This window comes from Geotrypetes seraphini, chromosome 11, assembly GCF_902459505.1.
Source record: "Geotrypetes seraphini chromosome 11, aGeoSer1.1, whole genome shotgun sequence".
NCBI lineage: Eukaryota > Metazoa > Chordata > Amphibia > Gymnophiona > Dermophiidae > Geotrypetes > Geotrypetes seraphini.
In genome coordinates, this window is record NC_047094.1 from 99176910 (window position 1) to 99189341 (window position 12432).

Consider the following 12432-nt stretch of genomic DNA (forward strand, 5'->3'; position numbering starts at 1 on the left):
ATTAATGTCCAACCCATAGTTTTCGGACTCGCAGAGATGAATACCGACACTCCCGATGCCGTTTAAGTCTAAGTTCAGCCCCATAGAGAGGGACATTCCTTTGGGACATGTGGAGGGTAGGGGGTTGGGACATGGGGGTGGGGCATATGGGACATGTGGGGGGGGGTAACGTGGGGGGTGGGACATAGGGGGGTGGGACATGTGGGACATAGGGGGGTGGGACATGTAGGGGGTTGGACATTTTGGGATAAATAAATATCCGGGCAACGCCGGGTAATCAGCTAGTTATTAATAAGACAATGATTGTCAAGTCACCCAATTTACAACTAGCCCTGCACAAAACAAAACTTTTCATAGTGGGAAAATAATCTTTTAGGAAACTATATTTTGCTGGTTAGAAATCACCAACAAATGAAGTTTAAGCAAGATTTTTATAAACTCTACAAGTGTAACAAATAATTTATTACGTTTTCAGATTTATGAAGGGATACACTATACAAACAAATTATCTTAAAGCTGAACTGTTCTTGTATCTGACCCTATCTTGCTTTCACACTCCAGAAATGGTCTTAGAAAGCAAGAGAACAATTCCAGGCAGGACATAACGTAATATGAAAGTCAGCACACCTGACTGAATAAGCCACTCTGCTAGCAGGTTCACCGTCTGGGCCACTGCAGAGTAATTCTCTGATAAAAGCTGGATCACATTCTCAGGAGAGCCTCCTGCCTGGAAATATCTGCAGAAACACAAACCAATCCCACTTGACAACAGAAGAAGGGGAAACAAGGTTATATAGACACAGTAATGCCAAAGTATTTTTTTTAACCCACATTAGTCATCATAAAAGGACTCCACTTCTTCCTTCAGCCCCAATTTACACAAGAGGAGCTTCTAACCATGTGCATGATGTTAGTAACTGGCATACAATATATATAATACCACTTCTTCTAAACAGTACACATCAGTGTTACCAGCCCTAATAGTTACAGGCTTTATATTACCAGCCTCAGAATTGGAGCCTACGCACAGTTGTTAGATCACAAACGAGAATGATCAGCGTAGTATTCAAGCTCCTGCTCCAATCATTGGCCAAATTGTTTATCTATGTACAGTGGTACCTTGGATTACGAGCATAATCCGTTCCAGGAGCATGCTCGTAATCCAAAATACTCGTTTATCAAAGCGAGTTTCCCCATAGGAAATAATGGAAACTCGCTTTGATGCGTTTCCCCCACCCTCCCGAGAACCGGCATTGCTCCCCTCGAAGGCCCCCCTGCGATCCGGCACCCCCTGCCTCGAACAAGCACCTCCCCCCGCCACGATCCGACCCCCCTCCCCGACACGATTGGGCACCCCCCGCCACGATCCGACCTCCCCCCCCCCCGACACGATTGGGCACCCTCCCGACACGATCCGACATCCCCCCGACACAATTGGGCACCCCCCCGCCGCTTCTTACCCTCATCTGGGCACTCTTGAAGATCGGCCTACTCGTCTGCTGGGCCTTGAGCATCTGAGCAATTTCCAACGTGCACTTGTTCATGGGATTTGAAAAAATTGACCAAAAATTTATAACTTATCTCAAGCAGTCTTCGCTGTTGAAATATTGGTTTGGACAAGTGCACGTTGGAAATTGGAGTATATATAGTTGAAAAGTTATACTTTTAAAAGCATTGTTAAATTATTTGGTGAAGGTTTAAAAAAATAAAAAAAAGCAAATTCAAAAAAAGTACATAGATAAACAATTTGGCCAATGATTGGAGCAGGAGCTTGAATACTACGCTGATCATCCTCGTTTGTGATCTAAAAACTGTGCGTAGGCTCCAATTCTGAGGCTGGTAATATAAAGCCTGTAACTATTAGGGCTGGAAACACTGATGTGTACTGTTTAGAAGAAGTGGTATTATATATATTGTATGATTTGGTATATCTAAACCACTTGGGCTAGTTGTTTTAGGTTGTATGTTAGTAACTGGCACCCATTTTCACTCACCTTTTCAGAGTGTTAAATATTGCCGGTTCCATGATGTAATCTCGACTAGAGAACTTGAGCAAGCACTCCTGTTGAACACCAGCATCATCCTCACCGTCACCATACCCTTCATCCTGTCATTAATAAACTCAAGGTCAATGACACAATTTATCAATTAAAATTCTTCACGAGTTACATCATAAAGATGACTACACAGTACACTGACGATAAAGGATCACAGATTTGATATAGCACCTTTCTCTCATACTACCAAAGTGGTTTACGTTTGTCATATGTTGATTAATTTTGGATGTTAAATAATTCCGACATCAAATGCAATGTGAGTTTTTTTCTTCTAGTTTTACAGTATATTCCACATTACAAAATCCAGAAGGAAGCATTTTGGGGGGGTACAATGCAAGTATTAGAAATAACTAGCAGCTGAGTGGATACATGGAACGTGCTTCCAGAGGCTGTGGTAGGCAGGAGCACGTTACAGGGCTTCAAAGAAGGTTTGGATAGGTTCCTAGAGGACAGAGCTTGAGGGGTATAGATAGGAGTAGAGGTAGGCTATAGAGCTAGTCAGGGACCACTGCTCAGGCAATGGGCCTGATGGGCCGCTGCGTGAGTGGACCGCTGGGTGAGATGGACCTCTGGTCTGCCTCAGCGGAGGCAACTTCTTATGTTCTTATGAGTGTGTCTGGCAGCAAGTACATCAAAACTAGACATCTTAACTGAAAGAAAGCACTCCTATAAATGGGTTTGGAAGATCTTATACATCCTGTATTGACCAAGTCAATGAAGCAAGCTTTAGTAAAAACTCCTTAAAAAGGAACTTTTCAATAGGTGCTATATCAAATAGATGTGAACTGAAAAGTTGGTTGTGATGGGGTACCATCTGAAAGAGGTACCTATTGCAATAGGTAACCAGTTTATGTTATCGGTTTTGTGTCTCTAGAAAGGCCATGGGGTCCTAGCAAATTATTCTACCAACAGCCACACTAATACTAATAGCTACTTAGAGTGGGGGTGGGGGTGTTTTGTAAATGTCTAATAATCTAACATTGGTTTGTATAATATTTTAACTCTAATTTGTCTTGTTTCTTTTAAAGATATCTTTTTTATTATTGCTGTACACCACCTAGAAATTGGAATAAGCAGTATAAATTTATTTTAATAAACTTGAAACTTGATCTTGAATGGAGGAAGATGGCTATTGTCTCAAATTAAAAGTGATGTCTTTATGTTTAGCAACATGGACATCGATCCCCAGGAAAATTGGATGGGATAACTTGTCTTTTTCCATCATCATCATCTTTAGCTGAACTTATTACCACTATTTCAGATTTTAACATCTCCTACCCCAATCCCATCATTCTAGGAGATTTTAATTTACACTTCAACCTTCCAAATCATTATAATACAGCTGAACTCCTGACTCTTATCTCTGATCTATCTCTAACCCCACTATTTTCTCTACCTACACATTCTGCCGGACATACCATCGATATGATCTTCTGCTCAACCTCCATTTGCCATCTCTTTCACAATTTTACAACTATTTTTCTTCCTTGGTCTGATCATGCTCTCATTTCCTGCCAACTTAATTCTCTCTCTAAACCATCTCCCTCTCAACAGAACACCTATACTCTCAGAAATATCAACAAAATTACTTACCCTTCTATTCAGAACTCCTTCGAATTGAAATTACAAGATTTCTCTACCCTCTCACTTGATGAACAATTTTCCCTTTGGGACACCTCTACAAAATCCTTAATGGATTTCCTTGCCCCCCCCCTCAGGAAAGAACATCTAAACCAGAATCTACAAAGAAACCTTGGTATAATGACAAACTTTCCCTCCTTCACCGCCAACTCCGTTCCATTGAACATAAATGGCGCAAAACTAGATCTCATAACTCTCTCCTCCTATTTAAAGAAAAGGCTACTCATTACAAAATGGCTATACAACAAGCTAAAAAAGACTATTATTCTAAATACATTACTACTTCCCATAACTCCTCAGCTCTTTTTAGTATAGTTCAATCTTTATCCCCCTACTCAAATAAGAAATCCATACCTTCACCCACACAGCCTCCTGCTTCTGAACTTGCACCCTTCTTTGATAAAAAAAAATCAAGGACATCAGATCCCACCTTGGATTATCTATTCATGCTCCTCTTCCAGATGCCTCAGATGATATTACCCATCTACCTTTTAGTACTTGTTCTACCTTCAAGCCCCCTTCCCTAGCCAATCTTTTCCAAATCCTACAATCTATAAACACTCCAAACAATCCTTTATTCCACCTCTGCTTCTCAAAAAATTATTTTCTCTTTTCGGACCATTTCTTTTGGAAATGGTTTCCAAAAGTCTTCTCGATGGGATTGTTCCAAAAGCTTGGAAAGCAGCTCTTCTCTTTCCTAAACTAAAAAAATCAAAATTTGGATCCCACTTTACCAGCAAATTTCCACTCCATCGCTAATCTCCCTCTCATTTCCAAATTGACAGAGAAAATTATCTATAATCAACTTGCAGAGTTCACAGACAAAATTCATGCCCTTCATCCACATCAAACTGGATTTCGTTCTTCTTACTCCACAGAATCATCTCTACTAGGACTACTTTCAACTATATATTATTTTCTCGATCGCCAGAAATCTGTTCTTCTTATCTCTTTAGACTTGTCCGCAGCATTTGATACTGTCAATCATTTTCTCCTTATTGACCGACTCAAAGACTGCGGCGTTACTGGATCGGCCCTCTCTTGGTTTACCTCATATTTCAATGAACGCAGTTTTAAAGTGTTCTCAAAGGAGGAAACCTCACCACCAGTTGCTCAAATGTACGGCGTCCCACAGGGTTCCATTCTTTCTCCCTTGCTATTCAACATCTTCATGTCCCCTCTCCTCACTTTGGCACAGTCTATTGGTTTCACAATCTTCGTTTACGCTGACGATATTCAATTACTCCACCCCATTGATACTTCAAATACCTTAAAAATTCTAGAAATTAACAATAAACTAGACAAGATAAGTGACTGGCTTCACTCTAATAAACTCGCTCTCAACCTCGATAAATCATGTGGTCTACTCTTTCCCACCAAAAAGAATGAAACAATAATAGGAAAGATATTCATTAAATCCTACCCCGTAAAAATAGAAACAAAAATAAAACTACTTGGGGTAATCATAGATAATGACTTAACGTTTCATGACCAAATTAGTTCTGTGGTAAAAAAATTGTTTTTACAAGCTTCGACTTATACGCTCCCTTACATCTATCCTAGACATGGGAGCAATCACGACCCTTATTCATTCCTTAGTTATTTCTCATCTTGATTACTGCAACTCTCTTTATAATGGAATTACTCAAAAAGAATTGCGACGTCTACAGTTAAACACGGCTATAAAACTAATATACAAACTAGGGAAATACGATCATGTCATACCTCTCCTTAAAGAAGCCCATTGGCTCCCCATCACACATTGCATTACATACAAAACCATCTTGTTGGTTTTTAAAATTAAACTTTCTCACCAACCTTCTTTTCTCGATAAGTTCCTTATTCCCTTGCGTCCCTCACGAACCCTCAGATCAGCCGATCAGAACTTTCTCTTCATCCCTTCTATAAAGGAATTTTTCTATACTAGGAAAACAAACTTTTCAGTGGTAGCTCCAACCCTATGGAATGCTTTACCTTCCCATCTCCGTCATGAAAAATCTATTGATAAATTTAAGACTAATCTAAAAACGTTTTTATTTCAAGACGCATTCAATTGCTCCTGAATTTCTCTTCATAATTCCATCAAACGCTTTCATGAAGCGATCCCATCCCTAATGTTTTATCCCCCTCTCTATCCATTTCCTTTCTACCCCCTCTTTTTTTTTCCCCTTCTTATCTCTTATAATGTAACTTTACCCCACCCCTTTTCTTCAGTCATCACTCTCAAGTTTGTCTTGTCGATGTCTTCAATGTTCACCTCCCTTCCTTTCAATAGTCATTACTTTTAAGTACTTTTTTAACTCTATTTTAGTATTTTATTGTAAACCGGCTAGATACTCGTTGATGATCGGTATATTAAAAATCAATAAACTTGAAACTTGAACTATACTATTATTTAGCAAGAAAATACTAGCAGCAAAGGTAAGAGTTTCATACTGGGCTCAATAACTGTTGTAAGAAGGTACACTTCCTGATAAAAGAATATGCAAGAAAAACACATTTAGGGATGATTATTGCAGTTGTCTGCATTGCACCACATCTGGGTATGCAAAACTGACATTTCACCATCATTCTGTGGCTTTCTTCATGGTATGCTGCGAGGTTTGCAATTTGTCTTTATATATATAATGGGTCCTCTAACCTGATTGGCTGGGGTTTGAGGTGACTGAGGCAAGAAAGTCTGCTGGTCACAAATCTGAATTGTGGAGGGAAAGTTTGTTGTACATAAATTTGAATTGTGGTGGGAAAGTACATTAGGACATGGTTTTAAATTCTGGCAGGAAAGTCTGTTGATCACATTTTTAAGAAGAGAGGCTGGAAACTTAGAGATGGAGAGAGAAGGCATTTATCCTGGGCCCCAGTGCTTCTTGCACTAAATTTCTTTTGGATAAGCCGTTTGCCATGCTTTGTTTATGGTGAGCTTTTTATCTCTTTTGCCTCTGAAGACCCACTATGTATAAAGACAAATTGCAGACCTCAGCATAACCTGAAGAAAATACAGCATGATGGCTGAAACGTCAGTTCTACCTACTGAGATGCAGCAAGACCCAGACAACTGCAACAATCATGGAAGCCCAAGAAAACACATTTAGGGATGTTTCTCCATGAAAGAATCCACCTCCTTGTTAATCCCTAAAGAAGTGTCCTGAAAACTTTCTCAATCTGCGGCACCCTAAAGGTAGGGGCCACAGCTCAAGACACCCAGAAGTGCGTGAGAGTTGCCGTGATGACATCACATCAACGTCCACACAAGTGCAAAGGCCCTTCAGACGGGCCCTGAGACGCTGGAGGGGGGTGCCAGTAGGGAAGAGGGCCGAAGAGAAGGAGAGGCGCTGGCACCGACTGATTGCCTACAGGAAGCGCCTCTCGCCACGACAGGCACATCCTGTAGGCCAGGGGTGTCAAAATCCCTCCTTGAGGGCCACAATCCAGTCGGGTTTTCAGGATTTCCCCAACGAATATGCATGAGATCTATTTGCATGCACTGCTTTCATTGTATGCTAATAGATCTCATGCATAGTCATTGGGGAAATCTTGAAACCCCCAACTGGATTACAGCCCTTGAGAAGGGACTTTGACACCCCTGCTTGTAGGCAGTCAGCCGGCGCCTCCTCCTCCCCCAGTGTGCCACAGCACACCTGAAATCTGAGGAGGCACACAGTTTGCGATACACTTGCCCTAAAGCAAGGGTATCAAAGTCCATCCTCGAGGATCGCAATCCAGTCGGGTTTTCAGGATTTCCCCAATGAATATGCATGAGATCTATTAGCATACAATGACAGCAGTGCATACAAATAGATCTCATGTATATTCATTGTGGAAATCCTGAAAACCCGACTGGATTGCGGCCCTCGAGGAGGGACTTTGACACCCCTGCCCTAAAGTGAAGCAATAAATGAAATGAACTAAATCAGTGGTTCTCAACCCTGTCCTGGGGACCCCCCAGCCAGTGGGGTTTTCAAGATATCCCTAATGAATATGCACGAGAGAGATTCGCATACCTGTCACTTCCATTACATGCAAATGTCTCTCGTGCATATTCATTAGGGATATCTTGAAAACCCGACTAGCTGGGGGGTCCCCAGGACAGGGTTGAGAATCACTGAACTAAATGGAATCGCGTGTGCTAGCAACAACCCTAGGCTCGGCGCATCAGCTTTAACAGGGTAAAAAAATGCGTGACGTACGTCCACTGGCAATAAGGGAATCAGCAAGAAAAACCGATGTGCGAAAGGGGGACACAGTGAAGACATCAAATGCCCTGGCGGCTGTTAAGTCTCTCCAACACTTGCCCCGGCTGCATTCACCGAGACACCAACTCGGACGCCTGAGCCGGCGGAGGTTCCCCCCACCCTACCGCGGTCCGGCACATTAACCACACCATACCAGCCTACCTTCAAGTTCATGTCTGAAATCGCCCGCGATAAACGAATCCCGTCCCCTATGACGCAACTTCCCCGCGTTTCCGGCTTGTCGCGCCCCTGACGCAACTTCCTGTTTCCTGCAGGGCGGGAGGTCGGAGAAGGGAGGAGTGAAGTGGAGATGTCATGTTAACACTTTCTCCGTGGTTTCTCACGTGCTTCAGGCTTTTTGAGATATTGCTCACCCAAATTATACTAGGTTATAGAAGGGGGGGCTTGTTAATTTAGCCCGAAAAACTAGTGCCAGTCCTGCTTTCATTAGCCCTGAACACCAGAATACCCACTTCCTCCCTGATGCTAAGCAGACAGCCAGTCATAAAGAGAAAAGGGCAGTGCATGCTAAAACATATATCATTAGGTGAACGAAAGACCCATCTGCTATATTTTATTTATTGAATTTTATTTATATACCACTTCTATCCTAAGTGGTTTACATTCAGGTACTTTATCATATCTCCCTATCTGTCCCAGTGGGCTCAAATTCTATCTAGTGTACCTGCGGCAATGAGGGGATTAGGTGACTTGCCCAGGGTCACAAGGAGCAGTGAGGGATTTGAACCCACAGCCTCTGGGTGCTGAAGCTGTAGCTCTAACCCCTGCACCACATACTCCAAACTTGCACTAGGAGGCGATGCTTATTTCCAGCATTTTAGAGTTTTAAGACTCAGAATCTGATCCTGTACAAACTGCAAAGGTTAACCCTTTTAAATGGCTATCAATAATTATCAGAGCCTGGAGTCATTGAAAATGATAGACATCACTATGGAAAGGAAACAAATTAGTAAGATTTTCAACATGCAAACTTTACAGAATAAACCTAACTATAGCTTGCTTTTCTTTTATGTACCAGAGGAATGGCTTCCTTATGGGCTGAATTGCATGCAGTTTCGCTTGAGATTTGTCAGGCAGACACATGGGCTTCCCCTCGTACCTTTTCCAGGTTTGATGTGGCGGCTAAGGGTGATACTGCCTTTGGCGCTTCTCAAGGCGGGCTCATCGGGCTCCCCTTGCCTGAGATTTGGGACTGCTTTGATATGTCCGAGTTCAGCCTCCAGAGGGATTGTACAAGAATGAAAGATTAGGTTTCTTACCTCTGCTAATCTTCCTTCTTGTAAATCTCCTCTGGAGGCTGAACTATCGCCCATCTGTTTTGTCTGATTCACAGGTTCCTTTTCAGTAACTGGTAAGCTGCATTTCTGTCTTTGACCAGCCTCATTAAGAATCACATGCCTATTCCCTTTGGTATGGTTTTGGGGGCGTGTCTTCAGGCTGTTTCTACATTCCATAAATTTCCTATGTTTTGCAGTTTTATAATGTTTACATTATGTGTTTGATTGCAGTTGGCCTTAGTTTTTAGTGTGATATTTTCTTGAGCAGAATGACTTGGCAGGAGTTCCCGCATCCTCTCTTTTTTCCTGTTTCCTATTGTCATAGATCTACCTGGCTTTTCTACTAACTGAGCATGACAGGTAGCCCAAAGGGGAGGGAACAAGCTTTAGTAACCCAGCAGCAGAAGCTATCAGACATGAGTTCAGCCTCCAGAGAGATTGTACAAGAGTCATTTGTGTGTTATTGAATACATGCTTTGCATCTCACTGTACTAAGGGTACAAAACACAAGGGTGCCCTTAGTTTAAAAGGTATTACCTACCTGGGATACGCTCAGGTAGCCTGTAGCAAGAACCCAATCTTATGGCCAGGGTGGAGAGTAGGTGTTACCACTACTTCTTTTGTAGGGGTAAGGACTTGTATGGTAAGTTTGCACTAACAGCACCATTAGCACAGGTAGCAGCTCGATGGCTAGGACTTAAAGTAAAAATTCAGGTAGACTAAAGTGGTTATATAGCCGTTTCTTTTTTTTCTTTCCTTTTATTTGATGGTACAGTATTCCTTTCTAACTTAAATTTTGATTGATTGTACCCGCTTGAATAGACTGTGTCAAAAGGACTGGCTTCCTATTTCATCTAGGATCACTTTAAAGTCTGACAAAATCTTGTATTCAAATTTTTCTTTCTGGCATAGTAACATAGTAAATGACAGCAGATAAAAGGACCTGAACGGTCTATCCAGTCTGCTCATTAGTTACATGCATTATAAATTCATGGTTAAATTGTCTTTTTATTTCCTTTGATAGTTGTGGGTCAAAGACTGTAAAGTCTACCTGGTACTGTCCCCTAGGTTCCAACTACTGGAGTTGCCGTCAAAGCTCACTCCAGCCTATCCAGCGATTTCATTTGCGGATACATACCATAAAGTCTACCCAGAAACATCCTAATGTTCCAAGTTACTATAGTCCTCCTTAGCACATCCTATACCAAATCACCACATACAGTTCTATAGTCCTCCTTAGCACATCCTATACCAAATCACCATATACAGGACACACACTGTGCAAGTCTGCCTAGTATCAGCCTTAATTCTTCAATTTATACCATTTATTTTCTAATGAAAGATTCTCTGTGTTTATCCCACACTTTTTTGAATTCGACCATTTTCTTATCCACCACCTTGGGAGGGTATTTAAGGCATCCACCACCCTCTCTGTGAAAAAGAATTTCCTAACATTACTCCTAAGTCTACCTCCCCACAATCTCAATTTAGGCCCTCTAGTTTTACATAGAAACTTGATGGCAGAAAAAGGCCAAATGGCCTATCTAGTTTGCCCATCTGCAGTAACCATTATCTCTTTCTCTCTCTAAGATATCCCACATGCCTATCCCAGGCTTTCTTGAAATCAGACAGTTTCCATCTCCCCCCACCTCTTCTGGGAGACTGTTCCACGCATCTACCATCCTTTCTATAAAAAAGTATTTCCTTAGATTACTCCGGAGCCTATCATCTCTTAACTTTATCCTATGCCCTCTCATTCCAGAGCTTCCTTTCAAATGAAACAGACTTGACTCATGCACATTTACATCACATAGGTATTTAAACGTCTCTACCATATCTCCCCTCCCCTGTTTTTCCTTTAAAGTATACAGATTGAGATCTTTAAGTCTGTCCCCATACGCCTTATGCTGAAGATCACACACCATTTTAGTAACCTTCCTCTGGACCATCTTTTTTATATCTTTTTGAAGCTGCGGCCTCCAGAATTGTACACAATATTCTAAATGAGGTCTCACCAAAGTCTTCTACAGGGGCATCAAGACCTCCTTTTACCTACTAGCCCATACCTTTCCCTATCCAACCTAGCATTCTTTTAGCTTTCACCGTCACCTTTTCAACTTGTTTGCCCACCTTAAGATCATCACATACAATCACACCCAAGTCCTGCTCTCCTGTTGTGCACATAAATTCTTTACCCCCTAAACTGTACCGTTCCCTTGGGTTTTTGCAGCCCAAATGCATGACCTTGCATTTCTTAGCATTAAATTGTAGCTGCCAAATTTCAGACCATTCTTCAAGCTTCACAAGTCTTTATTCATGTTATTCACACCATATGGCGTGTCTACTCTCTGGAAAAGATTGGGCATGGTCATCTCACTAATCCCACTGTAATCTATTGTTTGCATTGTCTTGTAGGCACACAAAACTAGATAGCACTGGGCATTCTTGCTTTTGTTGGCAAGTCTCTAGCCTCTAGAATGCTTTTCCCTGAACTTAACATACATCAAAATCTTAAAATTTTAAAGCTGGTTTGAAAACGTATTGTATAGAGGAAGGGAAATAAAAGGGCCATGTATTTGATATACCACTTTTCTGTAGGTACATTATGCCCAAGAAAGCAGATAGGGAAGGTATTTATAGTCAGCTTCAGTTATGAAGAACTGGCCATCAATTAAAGGAAAATGGGAGCAAAGTGAATAACAATCCAAAGAAAAAAGGCTGTTAATGGATTTCCAGACATCACCAAATATTATGAAACCCAACAACAAAATAGTTTGTTCTTTTAAAGCTTAGAACTCAGAATTCTCATGTTTCAGGGCACTAAGACGGTACACCAACTGTGGTGGGTAGTTCCAGCATCTGTTCATGTAATTATTCCCAAAGTGTATCTTCTCTGTCATAATTCTGTAAGAAACTCACTCTCTCTTCTATGAAACTATGCTAGCAGTTGCTAGTGCAGAGATCCGCTCCCGATGCTCAGAGTTCCTATGAGCATCAGGAGCAGCGGCCACTCAGCGCAGTTTCGTAGAAGAGGGGGTTAAGTTTTAGGTTGTAGAAGGGTACATAAATGGTGTGTTCTAGTCATTTACATGCATAAGTGATCTCTTATAGAATATTGACTAGAGCACATGCCCTGATTTAATTGCACAGATTTTGCTGGTGAGTGTGCACCAGGGTGGAGTGCATAGGTACACAAATGAAGTT

The 12432-nt window shown here is 41.6% G+C and overlaps 1 protein-coding gene across 3 annotated transcripts in view; it reads right to left on the reverse strand.

Annotated features, from left to right (window-relative positions):
• The window catches only part of NELFCD (negative elongation factor complex member C/D), a 37599-nt gene extending 29377 nt beyond the window's left edge, over positions 1–8222 (reverse strand). Inside the window, exons 1-3 of one of the 3 annotated variants that reach the window (XR_004541119.1) lie at positions 7886–8070; positions 1995–2107; positions 628–737 (exon numbers count right to left, since the gene is read on the reverse strand). Coding sequence is in view for 2 of the 3 variants with exons in the window: in XM_033963748.1 (XP_033819639.1) it covers positions 628–737; positions 1995–2107; positions 7886–7951 (289 nt within the window). In the remaining variant the exon portion in view is untranslated. Of the gene's footprint in view, positions 1–627; positions 738–1994; positions 2108–7885; positions 8071–8092 lie in introns of those variants that run through there. The other 2 variants (XM_033963748.1, XM_033963749.1) reach the window with 2 other exon arrangements.
• Between the last annotated feature and the right edge of the window lie 4210 nt (positions 8223–12432).